At 42.7% G+C, this 22,691-nt stretch overlaps 1 protein-coding gene and 1 long non-coding RNA gene across 3 annotated transcripts; both read right to left on the reverse strand.

Moving 5' to 3' along the window:
* Positions 1 to 257: 257 nt before the first annotated feature.
* Positions 258 to 17,554, reverse strand: LOC120833872 (follistatin-related protein 1). 2 transcript variants are annotated; one of them, XM_040201434.2, is made up of 11 exons: positions 17,202 to 17,554; positions 17,038 to 17,094; positions 7,457 to 7,558; positions 7,213 to 7,342; positions 6,136 to 6,168; positions 5,848 to 5,978; positions 4,524 to 4,642; positions 4,021 to 4,133; positions 3,151 to 3,261; positions 2,949 to 3,043; positions 258 to 1,657 (listed from the first exon to the last, which is right to left on the reverse strand). In XM_040201434.2, exons 1-11 carry the CDS (start codon positions 17,202 to 17,204, stop codon positions 1,616 to 1,618), a joined length of 936 nt encoding a protein of 311 aa, XP_040057368.2. In that variant the 5' UTR covers positions 17,205 to 17,554; the 3' UTR covers positions 258 to 1,615. The 2 variants fall into 2 exon arrangements, with proteins under 2 accessions (XP_040057368.2, XP_040057367.2); XM_040201433.2 differs by having other exon boundaries at positions 17,190 to 17,307.
* Positions 17,555 to 18,981: 1,427 nt separating this feature from the next.
* On the reverse strand, positions 18,982 to 22,379 carry LOC120833875 (uncharacterized). Its single transcript, XR_013452977.1, has 5 exons — positions 22,271 to 22,379; positions 21,859 to 22,176; positions 21,684 to 21,765; positions 20,469 to 20,550; positions 18,982 to 20,350 (listed from the first exon to the last, which is right to left on the reverse strand). It is a non-coding gene; the product is annotated as an uncharacterized LOC120833875 (long non-coding RNA).
* Positions 22,380 to 22,691: the final 312 nt, after the last annotated feature.

A 22,691-nucleotide genomic window follows, 5' to 3' on the forward strand; every position in this document is an offset into this window, starting at 1 on the left:
TACTTTTAAGCTGCATGCACATCCTGTAAACACTGATAAGATGACCTGAGAGATGTCAAGCTGCTTTATGGACACATTCCTTCTCAGCACGACTCAGGGGGACGTGTCTCATCGGTAATAAAAAAATGATTACATCTCTAAACCACACCGGCAGTCAAGATAATCTAAATAGGTTCCGTACACTTTGTAGTTGTTAGAAGAAGGAATAGCTTGGATTTATAATTTTTTAATTCAGACGTACAAGTGGACAAGAGAGCTTTGTTTTGTTTGGGCTTTATTGGCGTACATAAATATTCCTTACAGTCACTGCACCTTTAGTGGAATATAAAGTTTTAGATTGAACCTATAATGCTACTTTCATACAGACAAATATCAGAGAAACACACAACGAAGACACGAGCCTTCGTGCAGGCGAAGGCAGAGACCAGTCGTTTCTGGAGGTCTAAGGCACTGATTTTTATTGTCAATCCTGATAAATAAGATACAGGATTGTAACGACGAAACACATTCAACAAAGCAAACTCTCAGCGTCACTCTTTACTAGCACACGCACACAATCACGCACAAGCACACATAACTTATATGCACCCATCGGTGCGTCTACACTACTTCAGCTGACAGGGAGGCTAGTCCTTCTGTTAGGAGCGATTTTGAAAGCACAGGTATAATGTTGTTGCTGGGTCCACAGTAATGTTTTACCTGGATACGTTTGTTCGTCATTCAAACACTTCATCAATACTTTGGTTTCAGTTGTCGACACGCTATATTCAAAGATCAGGCCTCTCCTGGACGCCGCTGTGCCGCTCCGCGCTACGTCTCTGTCTCAAGAGATGCCAGACGCCGGTTCAACCGATGGGCACCGGAGAGACTCGCCCGAGTATAACGTGGGAACCAGACGAGTTCCAACACAAGCCGATAACATACAAATACACAAAAGCAAACAATCTGGTAGCAAAATGATTACTAAGGTACAAACAAAACGGACTGGTACCAAACTAAAACTAAAACTATGTATAGAAAAGAAAGAGAAGCGCGTGGGGGTCAAGTATCGGCCTACGGTGGCAGTTCTAAATGGCATCACAATCACTAGTAGCTTTACCCTCTTGTCCCAGCTTCTTTAACCAAGCTCCTGTGTCCACAAGGCGCGTAGGAGGACGTACGGAGACACGCGCCGCACCCGGTGTCAAGTAGTCAGCTCCCTGTGTGCTCCGACGGCTCCCTCGCGTCTACAGGAGGACTCTCCCAGCTCCTCACCTCGCTACCGTTTCAGAACAATGACTCTCCACATTCCAACACAGTGACATCGTGACAGTTTTTTGTTTTATAATAACTGTAAAAAGTATAAAGATTGTATTAAAAAATAGCCCCAGGGCTGGTGTGGAGGCGCAGTGACACAATGAGATATGACAGGATTGACTATAATGGGATCCTGTAACATTCTTTGATAGCCCCTGGATCTAACAAACATCAACACTGTAGAAACGTATGATAATTAACATACCAAAGTAGGAAATAACACAAAAAAATCGGTCAAAATAACAACACACGGACGCAAAGTAAATCAAGTGTGGAGGAAGGGCGATGACGTGCAACCTCTCATTCCTCGCCTCCTCGCTCAGGCCTCCTTTGTGCTGCTCTTCATCTTCTCAACTGTTTCCTGTATTTCAAACAATAAAACAAAATTGACAGAAAAGTGAGAGGGTATAATTTACCGCTGAGCATATAAGGACCTGAGAACATATATCAATAAGTTTCTTTTTTTGTTTTAGTTTAGTTGAGTGTAGCGGACACCTGGTGACACCAAACCTGAACCCACAGGGCCACGTTTTGTTTACAGTGGCGTTAAAAGCTGCCGTTCTGGAGTGCGTGACCTTCCTTCCTCCCAACACACAAGAGCAGACATGCTAGGAGATATTCTGAACGCAGAAAGGGTTCAGTTCTAGAGCTTCGCTCTCTGGCTGAAGAGGTTCTAGACTGCCGTTTTTTGTCTAGAGAGGGACTAGAATGGCCACCATCTTTATTTATTATTAGGGAGGCTCCAGAACCTCAACACAGGTATTCCATTACATTCTAAAATCGACAAGTCCTTTCTATAGGCGAGTGTTTCTATTGTGATTCAGAACAGGCTGTGCAATCCAAGCAGGAACAAGCCGCAGGCCACAGTGGTCCAGTAAACTCTCTTTTTTCTAACTCCACTTTTACACTCCACTTTAACGCCACTTTTGGGCTTTTTTCATTTTCAAACTCGTAGTCCTCAGAGGTATTGGATTTCACAGGCTTTGTACCCCCTTCTTTTTTTACACAGAACTGTAAAGAGACTTTATTGTGAAAAGCAGGCGCAGGTTCCCTTTAAGAGCTCGAAGAATCAAATTCACTTCTAGGAACGGCTGACTACATGACTCTGAATCATCCACACAAACACTTCTACGACTCATAAAAAGGAGAATGTTGCTGATAATTTTTTTCCTGGCATCTGCCTTTATTTCACATCCGCGGGGCATCTGATAGATTTATCAACCCAATTTAGAGAACACGTCTTCAGTTCCCACCTTGATTTATTGTTTCTTATTTCACGCCAGCACCATAAAGCTGTTTACGCCCCGGCTCAGTGAGATATGTTTGCTTGGTGCGCAGTCACATAAAAATGTACACCAACCAACTCGTCTGTGTTTTGTTTGTGCTGGTGGGAGCAGATGTCTGTGTGGGTCCCGAAGGAATCGTGAAGCCAACCCTCGACTCAGGCCGTTGGTATTTCAAGGACCTAATAAACAAGTCGAGGCCTTATAAGCAGAGGCCAGCGAGCAGCAGCTTTGACATGCACTCCAAAGCTGGCCCCGGGGTTTGTCCTGTTCCCGTGGGGAATTTCTGGGTCGGGTTACTGAATCTGATTTATGCCGACAACAGTATGAGCCCACTGCGCGTTTGACCTGCTCACGGCAAAGACAGACCTGGTGCTTGTTGAGCTCAGCCACACGGAGGCTCCACTCCTCCTCCGTCATCTCTGCTCCGGCATCCGCTGTCTCATCCACGGCTGCCGTCTTGTCTGCACGGACAACACAATGGTGAAAAATGGCCTCAAGGCATTCGCCTCAATGACTAGAAAGAAGGGGATACAATAGCGTGAAGAAAACCTTCAGTGTTCCAACTCACCAGTGCAGGTCATGGCGGTGCAGACCCAGTTGCCGCAAGCACAAACACAGCGGTTACACTCCACCTGGGTCTCTGCTCCGTCCTCATATGTCTCGTCCTCCAAGGCACATTCTGCATGAAGACACACGGAAAACCACTCAGCTCAAACCACAGATAATAGACTGCAGAAGAATGATAACCCGTGTCCATGACCACGGCCTGTCAGCATTTCAAAATGCCGCATCATTCACCCGGTTGTTTCTTCTTTCGAGCCTTTGGCAAGTCTTACTCTTACTCTTCAAAAGTAAGCAAGTCTGCGCACACTCCCGCCAAGCAGCCTCAGTTTTCTGTTTTCTGTGGGAAAAGTGCTGGCAAGGGTCTGAGAAACAGTCTGAGTACTCTCAAAAACAAACTCTAAAGCCCGATAGGAACAACCGGAGAAAGACACAGCTTCTAAATGGCCGCTCTGCCAGGTTAAAATGAATAAATAAACTTTTCCAAAACATTTAACATGTTTATCATTCTCCTCCTGGCTTTAAATGCATGGATTACATAATCCAAGGAGCTGGTATCTGTGGTAAACCTGGAATGTATGAATACAAACACACAAAGTAAACCAAACGTGTGTGTGTCCTTGAGCCTGGTGGAGCTGCAGGGTTCAGTCCTCTGCTGCGAATGTTTTCTTTCTCTATTTCTGTGATCCAGTGAACTTTATCCCAGATATTGTTGCATCACATGATTTAGCAGACTATGCGAAAGCTCTATCCAGAAATGCAATCTGAGACTCATTCCCACAGTTGGCTGCTGGGTGTCGGGGCGGCCTCAGCGAGTTCATGCCAAGTGTAACTTCATTTCACGCTATGGAAAAGTAAACTGTCACTTTAGACTCACTCTTCTCTGGTGGATTGAAGCCGGGCTTCAGGCAGTTGAGGAACTCGTCAAAGCTCAGCTTCCAGTCGGCGTTCTCATCAGAGAGCTCAATGAGGGCATCGACACACAGGCTCCTGGGAAGCACAGACGAACACGCAAACAATTAATACTCGCCTGTTTGAGCCCGGTTAAAAATTGTGCTAACTTGGATGACCCGGTTTAGATTTGTTAAGTGAAGTTAACAAATTTAAACCGTTGTTAAGAATCAGCTTTAGTGCACAGGTGATTTTTGCCATCGCGGACTCCCACAAGAGGCCTTGAGTGAAGGCTAACTGTAGGTCAACAACTGCAGCTGCGCAGCTTAAAATAGCACAGCAGCATCCAGATATCAATCGGTGTGCACAAGCGTTAGACTTTCAGAAAAACAACTGAGAGGAGAAGAATGCAAAGGGTCTCTACTTTTCCTCCATCCTTTCCCCCCGTAAACCTTCTTGTGAGCGTTTCAAACTGGCGAGCACACTTACTTGAGCAGCTTGTTGCTCTCCTTGTCAGCGTAGGACTGCAACTCCACGACCGAATCATTTTGCTGGATGAATTTGAGCAGCTCGGAGGAGTCCAGCTGAGAATCCCCATTGTCGTAGGACTGCAGAATCACACGGAAAAGGGCAGAGGCACCGTTGACTCTTATGAACAGTGAGACTTTCCATAACTTTTAGACTTCCTGATACGAATATAACTTTTGCTGAATAACTTAATAAATACAACTAAGAGAAATCCCATTCGCATAAGCACCACAGATACAGCCTCTACTACCGATGTAATATCTAAAAATGGGGCTTGACCAGCGAGGGGTGTTGAAGCATGAAATATTCTAATAATATTGGCATATTTCTCATGCATCTTCAACATTGCATTTTTTTAAGTGGTTTACAAAATGCATTGTTGAATAATTATTGTGTTAAGTTAATATAACAAACGATTAACTATTTTTTGGACTCAGCGGTCACGGCTAATAGAACAACCCATTAACTAGTTTTTGGACTTGATGGTCACGGCTAATAGAACAACCGAATAACTAATTTTAGGACTCACCAGTCACGGCTAATAGAACAACCCATTAATTACATCTTTTTTTCATGTTTTTGTGAACTTAGGGTTAAATATTACAACCTCTCTAATTTTCAGTACTAAAACATGTCAAAAGAAATCTTTTAGTAAATCTACAAGAAAGGAATCTTAGTTCCACCAAAAGTTTAAAGGAAAAACAATGTTTACTAAAAGCTTGAAGGCAAAACAAGAACTTCTCCTAAAATGTTCTACAAGGATTTGAAAAACCTTTCCTAAACCGAGAACCAGAGACTGTCTAAAGCTTTTTCATCCGTAACGAAAAACATGTCCCATTTGGTAGAAAAGGGATCTTATCATTCTCTTTTCTGATGTCGATCCAGCCCACCAGTGAGCGGACCCAAGCCGATCCTGGCCTCTCCATCCAAATCCCTCCTTTAACGGAATGAGGCGGAATAAGTGCCGCACACACTGAGATTATGAACGTCGATGCACAAACCTCTTGATTATCACAAACCTCTTGATTATCAGATGACCCAGAACACAACGTTCCTCCGTGTGAGAGGGCACAGACTCTCTGTCGTCTAACTGGTATTGCCTAAGGTGAAACATTATTTAAGTTTTCCCAACATATGTTAACTAACATAAGGCACGGGGCCTGTATGAGGCCCATAAACGGATAACTGAACCGGGGTTCTTTGTAAATAGAATGTCCACCAGCAAGTGTTTCCACTAATGAAGACCAGTGTCCATTCGGTTACGTCCAGAGAAAAGAAGCCAAACCTTGAAGTACTTGAGCAGGATGTCGGAGAAGTTGGATCCCTTGACAAACCAGCCGTCTGGGACCACCTCAGTCTGCAGCCACTGGATCACCCGACTCCTCAGCTCATTACGGTCAGCAGAGTAGCAGACCACTGCAGCGGGGGAAGCATTTAATAAATAATTCAAGGAAACACGAAAACGATTCATTTCGGTCTTTTTGTGCGCAAGTATTTCCATTTTCTTTACAACAGAACATACAAATAATACATTCACAATTTTATATATAAATGATACACACAGAAAACTCACCTGGGCTGGCAGCTGACTGGTCGGTTTTCTTCTCTAAATGTTAAAAAACAAGGATGGAAGGAACAACATTTAAAGAAAAATATATATAATTAAATTCAACAGCATTCATTGGATTAGATAATTCGAGCGAAACTGTCTCCTAGAACTTGGCCAAAGGTTTGCAAAGAGAAGAGTGTGATGTAACTTTTTTCCCCGACTACGTTTTCTGCCACAGAGCTGATCAATGTTCAGCATGACTGTGACATGTGAGGACTGAAAGTGTGAGCAGTGAAAGTTCAGAGGAGATAAGGTTATAATTATACATTAGATCATAAATAGATAAGTGGGAGCCAGGAGTGCAGAATGCGGGTGGCCTTCTAGTTCAGGGATCACACACTTATTAGTAATTAATAAGTAATTAAGTGTTATCAGAAGGTGTAACATCTGAGCCAAATTCCTTCCAATTTAAAAGTTCAAATCCATAACAAACTGTGGTGAAATAAAAAAGGGTCACGTCATAGTTTGGGGTCAGTAGGAAGTCTTGTTAGTGCAATAAACTTTGGGTCTGAAGCTTCTGACAACAGAACACTGAGGACGACTGATCAGAGATGCTACGTTGGTTTTGGTGTCAATTCTGACATTGTTACATAGGGGCAGTTTCTAGGTTGATTGCATTACAAAATGTTCACCTCTTGGATTATTTAAGCACCTCAGTTTTTATTGTCAGAGGTCCTAGTCTCATAACATCGTACATGTACTTTATTGAAGGGAGTACTACTTAAGAAGAGAGTACTGGTATTTCTTGGCGGCGGCAGATTAATGCATCCCTCTACTCAGCATTATTAATATATGCCAATAAATGTAATTTACTGGAGTCGTAAAGGTGACACTGGGAACAACAGTTGACAATGTTATCACAGAGATTAAGAAAGAGCGTTCACTCTAAAGTTGATGAAGTGCTCCTTTTAACGTCTGCAGGAGCACTGGTCCGACTCCATCTCACGAGGGATAAAGTCGGACGCAAAGGGAAGCTCCTCGACAGCTCCTCAGTGGACCCTGTGGGGAGACTGGTGCTCGTGCTGCTGCTGCTTCTCGTACCGTGGCAGTGTCCGTCGTGGGCCACCTGGATCTTCAAGCCGGTGAGACAAGCGTCCCTGTGGAGCTCGCAGTGATTCCTGTAAGTCTTACCATTGCTGCCGCACACTGACCTCTTGTGGGGCTTACAGCTCTGGAGGGAGAGGGCAAGAAAAACTCGGTCACAGTCACTTCAGTCACTTGTTTAAAACTGTGCACATTACCTTTCCCTGTCTTGGAATTTAAGTGATGCACCTTTGCCGCTCACCTCTATGCACAGACAGCTGGGCTCCCCTTTCTCTGTAACCGTGCACTCTCTGCCGGCCCCACAGAACACGTTGGCGCACACTTTGCTCTTGCTCTGCAGCTCCTAAAAAGAAAGGAAACGCATTGTTTCTACATTATATTACTTTACATGTCATTTGGCTGTCGCTTTATCCAAAGCGACTTACAATGAGGATACAAACCCAGAAGAGCAAGAAACAAGAAAGTGCAATTTCATCAAATGGGCTGATTCATAACTTGCTATAGATAAGAGCCATTATAAGTAGAATTTGTTAGTGTTTTTAGTGAAGGTGTGTCTGTGGTTTGCGGTGGAAGATGTAAATACTCTCTGTGGTCCTGATGTCATCAGAGAGCTAGTTCCACCATTTCGGAGCAAGGACAGCAAAGAGTCATGATCATTTCTACAGATCACTCAGGGTGGTGCTGTTGCTTTACTAACGGAACACCCGCTTAACGCCACTAAGGTGCTGACCACATTTTAAAACCCGAATTTGCTGTTGGATTCAAACCCTAATTATTATATTTTCATATAGTTTCATCAAAGTTAATCCTGTGTCATAGATCCAGGGAGAATGTATATGATTCGTCCCCGGATGAAATCCAAAATGAAAATGCACTTAACTCTTATCAACAGTAAGACTTTTCAGATTTTCTTCACAAGTATCTAATAAATATCCTCCAGCAGATATTCTCCCTCAACACATTCCTCTAATTCTTGGACACGTTGTGTCGTTGTTGGATTTCCCCTCTTGTAGACACTACCTGAACTGATAAATTAAAATGGCCATAATAACTTCTCAGGAAAAGCTTTAATATTTCCGAGCAGCAGAATTCAGAAAGAAATATGGCTTCATTCTCTCAATCGGCAGGATTACATGTTATTGCGTATTTTGATTAAAATATAGATGAAGATGCAGATTTTAAAATCTAAAGATTTCCCTTATTTTAAAATCACATTTAGAACGTTAAACATCTTAGTAACTGCTTTACCCCTGTCTGTTTTTTTTTTTCCAGTCATGTTTGCCAGTAGTTGCCATGTCAACCCGTCTGATTGTCCCCTGCTCACAAAATCTGAGGTCTTTAGCATTGGCTCAAAATCAACCAAAGAAATCCAAGGTTTCTATTATTTCAGTGCCAGTTAAACATTGGGATTTGCCTTTTGTTTCTTTGTCTTTGCTTGTTTGTTGAAGAATGTCGCCCGAGGACTGGATTTGCCAAAAAATGAATTCACTTGGGCTACAAACGCCTCACCAATCCAACAAACCAAACCACTCAGAACACGCCAGGCGCAGCTAAGCCGGCCCTCATTACATCCTCCTCTCTCCATTGGTGTGTCTTTGTATAAGTGTGTGTGCGCGTGTGTAAATGGTGTTCCCACATCTGGAGTCTGAGCAGCGTTTTCCTTTGGACCCCTTCCAATGCTCCTCTGAATAGTCACTCCTCCCTGTTTCTCTAGACTCCCCTCCTCCTCCTTAAGCTGCTGTTTCCTGTAAGAGCCAGACACAAAGTTGGCCCTCTGTGTGTGTGTGAGCGCACATGAGCTGCTTCCAAGCCGCTGTGTGTGTGTGTGTGTGTGTGTGTGAGACCTAAGTTTGGTATGTGGATTAAACTGAAACTGGATTCTTGTGACCAAACTCTCATAAGCTCGCTGACGACGGAATATAACAAGACGGACGCGGACGTGAGAGGGAAGATTGTCACACAGAAGCATCGCAGTGCAGCAGTGTTGAGAGGAGAGAGATCGTAGGGTTTTGGTTCATTTCTATGCATCTTTTAAAGACACACGCACACACACACACACACACACACACACGCACACTCGCACTCAAGGTTGAGGTCACGGAAAATCTTCAAAGCAATCCCTGTGGCTTTGAGCATGTTGGACAATTCAATTTGTTAGACACAGATGTAATAGAAGCCTGTTGAAACCTGCAGCAACCTTGGATGAGAACATGAATAATGGATGGGACGCTTGGATGAATGTGGTGTAAACGCGGAGAGCTTTGTCAGTCCATCTCTCTCCGACTAGAAACAGCCGAGCATCCCTGACATTTAGCTGATGAACAGTGAGGCACGGAGCTCTATTTTTTTCAGCTGATTCAAGTGGATTGTTGCCATGGTGAGAGCATGCGCAGGCTCCTGTTGTGGCGAGATCACCAGAGGTGTCAATCAAACCAGGCACCGAGCCTCTTAATGAGATCACAGCACAGCGTGTTGTTCAGAGTTTATGATTGACGCACATGGTACAAAAACAACGGACAAAGTGGCGCTAATGTCACCCAACCGACCTTGAACAACACGGGGAAGGGAGGCGGCCTTACGTGGTCTTTAATCATGCCTGCATGAAGTGGTTCCCATGAACACGGGTGTGCAGACCTGCACCATCATCTCCTTGTGCACATTATTCTAACTGTGCCATTCTCGACACCCATTCCCAAGAAATTGGCCGAGTTCACACATTTAACGGTTGAAATCAAGACGTTGACGTGCAAAAACATAAGCAGGATTTACTAAAAGCCCAGAGCGACTGGGATTCTGGAATTCATGTAAACACATTCATTAACCTAATCTCCATCAGAGCGGATATTGTAAAAAATGTACAAACTCAGCACGAACCAAAACAAACAAACCCGCTGTGGCTGATCTACTTAAATGACAGCAATTTTTTACAAGAGCTAACAAATGACGCTACATTTTCCTTCTCCCCCATTTAAAACGGATCATGGAGGAGGACCTCTGATAGTGAAACATAACAGATTAAGCAGAGGCGTTCGTGCAGAAAGACGCCTCGAGCACTAAACGGATCGCATACATATCACAGATCATTTTCCTTGACTCCTGCCCGTTTTCTTCCATTTTCCTTTCTTCTGCTTTTGTCTTTTTGACTTGACTTTAAGAAGATTCAAAGCAATATTTCTCAAAACACTCAGTGCATAATTATATCATCCTATCTCTGCATATGTACTGTTGTTTCTCCTCTGCTGTAACTCCTCTGATTCTCAGTGCCCTTCTACGGCTGCAAGATGAGCATCAGTGATCCGAGACTAGTTTTTCAGAGCAAGATGGAAGTCTGGGGAGAGAATAGGTGAGCACAGAGAGAGGAGGAAGAACAAGATGAGGAAGCCGTGTGCAGAAAGTCGGACTATTTGGATGGAGGTAGATGGGGAAGAGGCAAAAAATGCGGCTGCGGATCTGAAGTCAATCACTCCTCTGCCACGTGTTGAAAAGCTCCACCCTGAGACAGAATAGAGTTAAAGGGCAAAGTATTCTTGCTTCAGTTAAAAAATTAAAAAGCCTTTTCCTTCTTCCACCGCTATCAAGGGCACAGGATTTGGGGTGCTAAATCTGCACCGACTGACGCATTAGAATCGCATTAGAACGTTTATCTGCATCTGATCGTCTATCTGAGTTTCAAACTAAAGTATGAGTAATGGAGCTTATCTATCCACTTGTTTATGCATGTGTGTGTGTCCGTGTGTGACGGTGATGGTCCATTGATCCTGCAGACAGATCAATGTCTCTCTGCTGTGGGTGTTGCTTTAGAGCCACTGTGAATCCATTCCCACAATGCACCTTGTCCCTCGCAAACATGGAAAACATTGATTTTCGGATTGTAAACACGCCAATAATAATGTGCCTGCAGTGACGAAGAGCATAATGGACATCACTTTTCAAAATAAAATGCATTAAATACTGCATTTAACCTTTCTGACGACAACAATGTGACTTTGTGTGGTGATCAAGATCAGTTGAATCAGCTTGATGGTTTTATTCGAGCTTCATTCAGTACAATCCAATACAACCAGCCCAGCTATAAATCCTGTTCATATTGAGCTTTTCTAAAGACGTGAGAGAGATGTTGATTCATTCTGAAGGTTGTACTTTTCGGTGCTGTTGAATTGTACTACATAACCTAAGGGTGAAGGGTGGTTCACCTTGAATGTCATCAGCCTCCCTATGACAGGATTTAAACAATACAGAATGTGATGAATAAAGATATTACACATTGCAGGACGTTAGTGTTATTTGGATGTAGACAGATTGTTTCTAGTAAGCTGGTACATCTGTGTAAAAGACGCAAAGGTTTGATAAATTGTGTTCCTTTTTTGCTGAAGGTCAGTTGAGTGTTTTATGAATAAAATATTATGCTATTTGACAACATGAAATATTAAAGTAAAATCGTCTCAGAAGGGTGCAAGAATATAGATACGTAATCCGGTTTCCCTTTATTGTGGCCACTAATGCTCAAAAAAGCCTTTCAGTTTCTATTCTCAGAGCTGATTCTCCATCACATTTGTAACTATAAAATCAGAATACAACCACGATTTATATTTGATACTGTGAATTAGTATCAATGGGAGAATTATTTAAAAAGCTTGGCTATTACAATTGATAAGATGTGAATTCTTTATCAAAGAAATTTTATTTCAAAACTCATCAGGAAGGGAAAACGATGACATCAGCAGATGGGGAAGTCATTCGAGTCAAGTTTTGGGGAACTACTTCTTTAGGCTGTGTCTAAAGAGTTAAGAGTGTGAGAATCGATGTGACTGAAAGCAGAAATACTCTTTGTTTGTTACCAACAATGATGCCAATCTCCACATTGTGTACTCTGTCAACACAGCAGGAAGTCTTTGACTGACGGATGGACAGACAAACGCCCGCAGAGCGACTTCTCTCCAACAGCCTGTTGCATGTTCACAAGCTAGTCCTTCGATGAGGAGGAGGCAAAATAAGCGAGGTGCGAAGAGAAGAAGGCAGGTGAAGGACATGGACGAGAGACCAAATGAGGATTTAGGGGGTGCACATTCCTGAGCTTTGTTCGGCCTCAGCCGGGGTCCTGCACAGTTCGTCTTGAGCCAGAATCTCCTCAGTATTTAGGTCAGAGAGGTGCCCCCCCCCCCTCCGCCCTGTGTTGTCCCTCCAGCTCCAGACTGTCCAACCCTCCTCCACTCCATGAGATGTGGGTTCACGCCAAGAGCGATGATAAGGGAAAACGCTGGGCTACGACCCCAAAGAGCTTCCATTTCCCGCTAACCGGGCCGCTCAAGAAGGGAAGTGGAGCACAGTCAAAAAGAAAAGCAATGAAGTCCCCTTTTACTCCGACGCCGTACGCCGGCTCCTGAGCAGTTTGAGTGTTCACAAGCCTGCGGCTAAATGCATCGCACAGGGGAGAAACACAACAGACCGCCATCGGCTCGCTGCAGAAAGTTATAGCATTTGCCCTCAATAATGAAATGGCCTCCGTCCTCTAATCTCTGGCATTTCTTTGTTTTGAATCTACTCAACTACATCTCTGCACATGCATATGAAATCAGGTTCAGTCTCACTTCTTCTCTTCTTGACAGCCTCTGGAGATCAGGCATAGAAAAAACACTCATCCAACCGACATCTGCGTGGCTCCTTTGGGCCGAGATGCATGCTTAGTGTTTCATGTATTTATACACCAATGAGCTGGTACTGGAACAGGCTGTGTCCTTTAAATAATGAGGCCAAGGTAAGACTAATTTGAGTGTATAGTAAAGAACTGAGCTATCTGTACGGGTGGTCTCACACGTTGTTAGTGGTGCTTGCCCGCTAAGACTAAACCTGCAGAAACAAAGGGACCTTTGGTAACGGGCAGTTTACTCCGATCGGGGCTGTTATTCTTCGCCCTGTTTCTCATTCAGTTTGGAAGGAATGCACCAACGGACAGGATGATGTCACCGCAGTCGGCAGCCTCTTATTTTACACCCAGAGGCCCCGTTGTTCAAGAGCTGAAAGTTACAGCTACACCCCGAAAGAAAGGATCAGATAAACAGAAGAAGAAAGAAAGAATGGAGGGAGACAGAAAGCACAGAAAATGTGAGAAAAAGACAGAGAATAAGACCCTCCAAAGAAAGACAGGAAATAAGTCATGCTCTGGGTGGAGACACATCTGCTGGCAGTTAAAACGTCAGCGGAGAACATAAAGCAGCCCCCCCCCCCTCCCATGGGCACCCTGTTGTCACCCTTTCTCCAACACTAGACAACAACAACAACAACAATCCCACGCAGAAGTAACCCACCTTTAACCACCAAAACCTCCAAACAGAAACCTTTTGCTCATGTCATCTGTGTCTGCAGGAAGCAGGGATCGTGTGTTCACTAATTCTTGGTGCGTACCTATTTTCTCCCCATGTTCTTTTTCTCCTTTCTTCCTCTCCTTTCCCCTCTTTGTCCCCTCCCCCCTCTCTCCCACCCCTGCTCTGTTCTGGGCATTTTTCCACTGCCAGGAAAGGGAGGGAGGGAGGCAGGGAGGGAGGCTGGGAGGGTCCCCGCTAGGCTCAGGCCGAGGGAATGAGTAGATTCCTCGCCCTCTTTGAGGCCAGTATTGGGGAAATGCTTGAAGAAGGAAAAGACTGCAGAAGCTGTTCTGAGCGCTTAGACGGGGATGATACATTCACGCAATGTAATCTGTGACAGAGATCACGTCCTTCAAGGTCCAACTATTCATAACATATTTGGACCCGTAGAAATGAGTGAGTTCATCACTAAAGCGATGGGAAGAAAGGAAATATAGTCAGCCATAGGCGTAGATAGGCTTTTAATGTTTTAAGAGCAAATGCTAAAGAATTCTTAAGCACAGCTTTTTAAGCCGTTGCTCTTCTTTGTCTTCCATAACTACTGAATGCATTTCCTTTTTGACAAATCACTTATCCTTCAGTGACCTCTTTTTAACCGAGAAAAACTGCATTTTAGATGCAGGGCCTGATCTCAGGGTGCGTCCTCCACACCGGCCAACGGAAACACAACCATCTCTGAACAAAGAAAACAAAGAGAACAAAACATTTCTGGTGACAGCAAATGCAACTGCAATTTTTTTTAAAATTGTTTTAGAAAACTGTTTTGGAAATCTAACACATTAATTGGACCGGGACCCACAAAAAGGAAAACAATAGTCATTGTGACTTTTTATAAACTGTATATAACCAGCAAACATCTTTTCCTGAGTGTCTCGAACTTATTCCAGTCTTGCCCCCATAGATATCTTTAACCTCTAGCATGTATAAATATGGTGTATTCATTATGTGTCACCAACCCCTCCAGTAGACTTTCATGCTGCTCTTTGTCATTTGAGTGTGTGTTAATTTATGTGTGTTGTGCCTCTGAGTGCAGAGTGGCGGTAATGATAAGACACCAGTACAGCTGCTAAGCTAAATGAGGACTCCTTTAAAGCCCAGCCAAGAGTGAAGAAAACACACTGCAGGGACATGAAACACGCCCCCCCCCCTCCTTTTGTCTCACCACACAAAGTCTTACCTCAACCCCAATCTTCCCTGCTATAATTGCATGACTGTGGCTCCATCTCCTTTTCTGCTTTACATCACTCTCCATCTCACCGCCCTAAACAATCCCTGCGCAGGATCCACGCCTGGATGTTGGGTTACAGTAATTAGAGCAGGCGGACACGGACAGAGGACGCCGCGTCCCCTCATGCCTGTGTTCTGCTCCACCTGGGCAGATATTTTTAGCCCCCCTTGAATGTGGGAGAACAGGCATCATTATGGCAACATGGCGAGGTTCAAGGGAGAAGCGGCGTCTTCTTCTCTTCAACTCGTCATTTTAATCCTCAGCTAATCAACTCTTGTCCAGCTGCCTTGTAATGATCTCTGTTCTCGTGTGCTCACATGTCCCCTTAGGCTGCAGACTCTTTAGACTCCCACTGTGCCTGCACCTCCACCTCCTTTGCATATCAACCTCCGAGTGTGTTTGAGCAAAGAGTCAACATTTTCTTCACCAGATGCATATCTCGATTCCTGCCTGCAGACAGTCCCGGCTCCGGCTTCGACTGCGCTATCTCCAAGCTGCTTGTCATCAAACGCTGTAATTTCTCACCTCATGAAGCACACGGGTCTTACGTGGTTTAATACCAGAAAATATACACACCAGTTCACACGCAATAGAATCCATCTTTCCTGCTCTTTAATGCCGTAAATGTAACACACATCCCTTCATCCACACATGATGTTAATACACGCCCGCAGGCTCATCAGATACAGCTTCGCTGCGACTTGTTGACCTCCTTTGGACGGCACACAGGAATGCCAGTTCAGGCCCTTCCCACGCCCAGTCAATGGGCCATATATTATCAGGGTAATTACCTTTGGAGAATAGATGCCTGTCTAATGCCTCCACATAAACTTTGTGGGTGGACTCAACAGGCTGTGCTGTGTGCTCTGCCATACCTCACAGATCACGTCTGCCAATCCAATAAAGGCGCCAACAACGGCACATTTACTAGCCAGGGAGCAAAGGTAGGGTAAGCAGTGGAAGGTCAGTGGAGGGGAAAGGGGGGGAGGGATCACCTACGAGTGATGCCGTTGTGACAGCATGGCAGCGGACATTTGGTTGATCTCGTGTTTCGCGTTTGGCGAGGCTCCTTGGAAAATCTGTCCTCTAATTAGGCTCCGGCTTTTCCCCCTTGTTTGTTTCCTCAGCATGCAGCGGTTGTGCAGGTCAACAGAGGAGTCAACACAAAGCCAGGTGTTCAACAGCTGTGTCCGGGCTAAGCCCATTAACCACCACCTGTTCTTTGTGTCTCACGCTATCCAGTTGGACATTTTTTTTGGGGGGGGGATGCTCTCATTGAATTTCTCTCGCCGAGGGTTAAAGATCGAGATGTGCGCTCAGGCCAGCTAATCACACAGCACATTAACCCGGTTCTTCCTCAGAGGTACGGGACTGCTTGGCGCTGCAGTGTGAGACCCGTAAGGTGAGTATTCTCACAACTCCCGAGTGTAGACAGACAAACACACATGCTCCCTCGCTGGCCACCCAAACACGGCGTGTGCGTGTGTGTGTGTGTGTGTGTGTGTGTGTCTGTGTGCCATTAGAGCAGCTGGCGCTCGGCGGAGCGTTCAGCACACAAGCATCCTACAATATTGATTATGAGGGACATCAACCCCAAAGACAAGCAGCAAACGATACACACAAACCAGTGGGCCTTCTTCTCTTTTCACAGCTGTCTGTCACACTACTGACGCCTCACGGCAGCTTCCGCTGTGTTCACTCAAAATTTCCACACACAGAAGAAATAAGCAAATGAGACTCGTGGGAGGATGTTTCTCAGCGCGGTCCAACAGAATATACAGAATTTGAGTGTTTCAATATCCAGGAAATACCAATGCTCAGACAGCCGTAGCAATTTCAGGATTAATAATGATGCCTCTATTGGAAGAAACTGTCTAACTGGCAATTTAGTTTAAGCATGTTTGTCTCCACAATGGAGCTCATCGTTGCGCACGAGTAGCTACAATAACAGAATAATTGGTTTCTCCTTAATAAGATAAATAGTCTAACAAGCTGTAGGCGCAGTACAATCAGCTGCAAATGACATATTTCCACCACAGTGCCGTGCTGGTTCCCGATAACAGACTTAAGACCCTTTTTCCAGATGTTTTCTAGCTCGCCGTGCAAGTTACTCCAGAGGGACAGTTCTGTGCGGAAAGTGTTTGGTACAGATGAAAAGCAGCATCCGGGACCCATTTGAACCCCCTGGAGAAATGACCATAGTTTAAGAGTGAAAGATAAAGCTGAACTTACCTCCGCGTCAGAGACGGCCAGGGCCAGCAGAAGGAGCACAGCGACACCTCGCAACATCTGGACACGAGAAGAGAAAAGGTAAGAGTTTCACATTTCCATCCTTTCACCCGCCGCACACCAGAAGGAAACTTGAGGAAAAGGCTACTTTAGACCTCGTACGTTACCATTGTCTTTCGATGTTTCGGTATGTGCCGCGAGGAGGACAGGAACCGGTCTGGATGTTTGTCGGGGCGGAGGCGAGCAGGAGGTCCGTGTGACTACAAGAAATCTGAGGAGCGCGGAGGAATTCCTGCAAATCCGTCAGTCTCTCCTCCTCCTCGCTCACCGCCTCGGCCAATGAAAACGCCCGCAGTCTCCAGACCACGTTTACGTGTCTGTGTGTGTGCGTGTGCGTGTGCGAAACCATCTCACCCCCACAAAAATACACACATTGGTGAATGCTGCTGCTGCTGCTGCTGCTGTTGTGTGTGTGTGTGTGTGTGTGTGTGTGTGTGTGTGTGTGTGTGTGTGTGTGTGTGTGTGTGTGTGTGTGTACGCGTGGACATCCTAACTTATAGTGGGACCGGGTGTGCGCTCATCCAGGGACGCATCCCTCCGATACTGGCCTCACGTGTCCTCGATGTCTTTCACCCTGATCAGGATCACTTCAGATCGGATCACGTGCTTCCATTAGTTCATTAAATGGTCTATTATGAGTCCTAAAGAAGAAAGACACGATCACGTAATCATGCTGGTATCTTTTTTATCATGTTGTGTAGATCATAGTTACCCACGGACGGATTTGTTTCACCAGTAATTTAGAGGTGTAGTTTATTTTCGGTCAACAGAGGGCAGAATAACCATAAATAATGAATAATATTCAGAAAAAATACTCAAAAGACATTTTCAAACAAAGTAAAAGGTGTAGTACAATGGATACACTATCATAGACATATGCTATGATTTTGGGGATGCTTGAATCTATATCGGTGGAGTTATTATACATTATCTGCCATAAATATCGAATATTATTCATAGAAAATACTCAAAAGCAGTTTCTATACAAAGTTAAAGGTGTAGTGCAAAATGTACACGCTCATGGACACATGACATGATTTTGGGGATGCTAGGATCCATAACAGTGGAGTTATTGAACGTTATTTGCAATAAATAAATGATAATATTAAATGCCAAATCAATATTATTTAAAAAAAATACTCAGAAGCAATTTTAAAACAAAGTAGCCTTCTACTTTGTTCTAAAATTGCTTCTTGGTGTAGTACAATGACATGATTTGTGGGATACTACTATTCACAACAGTGAAGGTATTGAATATTATTTGCCATAAATATTGAACATTAATATGAATAATTACTCAATAGCAACAATAAGAACACGGCCATGGATCTACGCCATGGTCTTGCTACTTTTCAAAAGTTATGGTATTGACTATTCCTCCCAATCAAAATTATTCTGCAGTATATAAGCAGATCTTTCAATAATTACTGCTTTACTTCAACCCCTGGTGGAGAAACACTGAATAGGAATTAATAATTGAATATTACCCCCAATTTAAAGTCAAAGCACATTTAATGGTAATATTAGCTTTAGTACAACAAGAACAATAAATATATTTATTTTATGTTGACGTGACATGTTGCAGCAAAGTGCTGCTGTCCCATTTATATTTAAATCATTTCAAGCCCTTACACACTCTTGCTTTACAGTAAAAGCCGTATCAATCAAAAACATATAAAACGCAGCCATAGATGGTAATCTTATTATTATTTAATTTCATTTAGGAAGATAACCGTTAACTTCAAGCATCTATTTCAGACTGAAAGAAAAACATTTTCCGTTCATTTTAAATTAAATTAAACTAGCTGCATGTTCTTTTAGCTAAAAGTAATATTTCAATCCTAAGACAGAGGACATTTATCAACAGTCAATTAAAAACCACTGCAAAGAAGATAACATGTTTATTAATGTGTAGCAACATGCGCACAGGATGCATAAATGCATAAAGGATAAGAACCCCTTTGGGGCCCAAGCTGCACAGCAGGCGATTACAATTTTCTCATTTTATTTATTATTGGCAACAGGTGAGCACGCAGCTGGAGAAGAGAAAACATTTCCTTTCAAAAGTAAGAAAAGGGTTTTTACTCATCTCAAATATCTAATGATGCAAATGTTAAAACAGAAACAAAGGGAGTATTTACCCTTGCAGTCAATTAGCAAAGGGAAAAGCATCCTTTGATTAATGGTAAAAACCTTCAAATCAAAATGTTCAAACTGAATTTCGTAAAAAGATAATAAAGGCCACAGCTGACAAAGTCTAAATCAATCAAACAAACAGAAAATATAAAGACACATATTTTGAGTGAGTCGGTTGGCACGCTGATGCATCAACACCAAGTTACCTTATAGTTCAATTCAATTCATTTTAAAATCACAAATTACAAAGTTGCCTCAGAGGGCTTTACAGTCTGCACACATACGAAAATGTTACCTGAACAGATTCCAATTCTCTATAAACAATTTGTCTTAACTTGTCAGTAAGTTCTTTGGAGCCAGACCCAAACGTAAAAAGCACAGTTTGTCTATAATTCTGCCTCTCTGGGACGTTTGGGACACGTTCTGAGCCGCCAAAATGTTTATAATATTGTTTATTGAAAAATTTAAATAAATTATGAAAACATTTGAACTTTGGCAAAAACCTCTACGCCGCTCTCCCCTACAAGACGACACTGATGTCAAACAAGGATCAAATCTTCAATGTTGCCGAGGAGGAACAGTTCTTCATTGTTCAGATTATTGAGCACACATTGTCCAGAAAGGTTTGTTCTTCAGGGACAGTTTGTCTCCATGTCTCCCACTGCTTGAGGGAAACTGACTGACCAGCATTTTAATGCTCATATCTCCCTTTTTGTTTTATTTCTAGTTTTATTTCTTCTTTAGGAATAATCATTTGAGACAGTTCTGCATTGCGAGCCCTTTCCTTGTTCTTCTTTGATTCCACATGTTATTACTCATCCAATGAGCAGGTTTGTGTGAAGATGAAGATGGACTGAAGGAAGTTGTACTCATAAACTCTTGAGTACTCATAATGATCTTATGACTTAAGCTCTTTATTTCTAAACTTTTGTAATTTTTCAAGCAGTTGAGGTTTTGTGTTGATTGAATGTTTCGCTCTTTCCAACATCTTTTATTTCTTGTTCGTCTTTGCACTGAACTTCATCCTTAACGGGCCAGAAGGTTTGAATTGAGCCTCTTAAAGTACTGACTTGTGATTCTTCCTGTATTCTACACAACTGTGTGGTTGGAGTGGAGCCACCTGTAGAGACAAAAGTGCAAATAAACTCATTATTGCTCCATGAAACAAAAAGGCGGATGTGCTGGAAATAGGAGACATTAGAACGGAATAGTTTGAGTAATGAAAAAGTCCTTCTGACCTCTTTTCCACACTGAAGATGAAACGTGACGTAACTCAGGGTCTTTCTTTCCTGGTCCTGGTCTGGGATCTTGGTCCAGCTTCTTAATGCAGACATGAAATTGAGACCAGTGATGAGACTCCAGTGCAGCTTCCAGTTGATTCAGACACATTATTATATGAAGCAGAGACCAACATTAATACTTTTGTCAAGTAAAGAATCTAATTCATAAAGGTTTAGGGACCAATACCACGGTATATATTCCATCATGCGTTTAAAAGGAAAAAATCCATCAGCTAAAAGTCTTACTTTAAGTATGAAAATTAAATAAAATAAATTGTTTTGAAGAAACACTGTGTAAGATGTGTGATTATGTGGGTAACTATATTAGTTGGGCTACAACTATATTTTAAAATGGATAAATCAGTTCATTTATTTCTGGAAATCATGTATTAAGTTTAAACATCAGAAAAAAATTAAAAAGGAGAAGAAAAAGACTTCACAATATTCTAAATTTGTAATAATAAATATAATAAAAGTTGAACAAACGGCTGAAACTGTAAACTCTGAAACATTAAGTCAAGATTGCATATACAACGCAAAGAGGAAGTCCGTATTCAAACTTCTGTTAACGCTCCTCATTCAAGAGCCGCCTGTTTGTTTAACGATCGATGTTCCTGCAGCTCATGAAACGTTAATAAAAACATGTAAAAATGGGTTAATATGTAAAACTTTTCTAGTTGTAAGTAGAAACTGTGCAAATATCGTCGTGTTCTGGTATTTTGTCCATATTCACTGACTAACACGGCCGACTGGACACTTGAGGGAATAAAGCTTTATGCTTCATGTTAGTCACATTTTCCATTTCCTGCTTTGAAAAGTCAAAATGGCTTCTGTGGGTTTTTGCAATAATCCATAAACTTCATTTCAAATCTCCATGACACAATAGAAACATTTACTAGGAAGAAGATTAAGATTATCACAGAATTCAGTGAATGTAGAACATACAGAAATGTCCAACGATGTAACTGTCACACTACGATCACACAATGTGCACAGATGGTGACGAGGAAGTCATTGTCCACAAAGATGAAGAGGAAAAGACTTGTGTTTATAAACTGCTTCAAAATGAAGCCATAAATAGTGAATAAAACACATACAATGTGTAAGTTTTGTCATGACAATTACTACTACAACACTTTCCACACACAGCAATGAATGAAAACTATTACTCACCTGTAGAGACAAACAGCTGTGATGAAGAAACTAAGAAGAGATTCAGTTGCAGTTGTGATATATAACCACAAATAACTGAATTCTGCACAAAATCACATGTGAATTAATGTAGGTACAGTTTCAGGTTTGAAATGCAGTGTGTCTGTAGAGGTGAAAAGTTTTGTGCTCTACTTACCTTCATGTTCCTCAGACACCGTTAAATTCCACTCAATACTCCTCGTACCTTTATAGTCATATAAAGTACATCTGTAGATTCCTGCATCGTCAGGCTGAACGTTTGAAATATTCATCTTTGAGGGGAAGTTTGTGTCTATTGTCAGTCGATGTGAAGTGAAATTTGAAACAGTCTTATTTGATGAGACTTCAAACACAAAAGATGATCCGCCTTTGGTCCACTGGATTTGCAATACTTTTGTCTTGGTCATGTTGCAGGTGAAGGTGACGGACTCTCCTCTGTACACCGATATATTCCTCTGCTCAACTGCATTACTATCTAACATTGAAAGAAACAACCAATCAATACAAATACAATCTGTAATTAAATGTACAGAATGAACATAAATAACAAACACAAATGTCCTCTGTACCTGCAGAGACTTGGACCATCATGAACAGTGTGATGGAGAGAAGAGCTGCTTGGTTCAGGTGGAACATGATGACCATCAGACAGAGAAAGACCGACTGCAAGTTCAACACCTCGATGTATTTGTGGAGGAGGCGCAGAGAAAAGGAAGTGGTTAGTTGTTAGTTCGGCTGCTCACAGCTCAGCTTTGTGCTGTAAGTCAGAGGAACAAAGAGACATTAAGTCAACGTGGGAACCAAACAATTAGAAAGCTGAGGAAAAAACTCCAATAAATATAAGTAGTCACTTTTCTCACTTTGTTTCTCATTATTGTTATAAACACAATTTAATTATTTCAATTACATGAAATGCTCAACTGCAGGAAAACCACTTCTGATGGTTCTAAACACCTTTTGGCCGCATCGTGACTCTAAACTACTGAGTGG

This window comes from Gasterosteus aculeatus, chromosome 16, assembly GCF_964276395.1.
Source record: "Gasterosteus aculeatus chromosome 16, fGasAcu3.hap1.1, whole genome shotgun sequence".
Classification (NCBI taxonomy): domain Eukaryota; kingdom Metazoa; phylum Chordata; class Actinopteri; order Perciformes; family Gasterosteidae; genus Gasterosteus; species Gasterosteus aculeatus.

Excerpts from the sequence above, each read along its gene's own strand:
- LOC120833872 (XM_040201433.2), bottom strand. Across the intron at positions 3,044-3,150 it reads CACCGCCATGACCTGCACTG|ACAAGACGGCAGCCGTGGAT; the intron begins GTGAGTTGGAAC and ends TTGTCCGTGCAG. Across the intron at positions 1,658-2,948 it reads CTGAGCTCAACAAGCACCAG|GAAACAGTTGAGAAGATGAA; the intron begins GTCTGTCTTTGC and ends TTTGAAATACAG.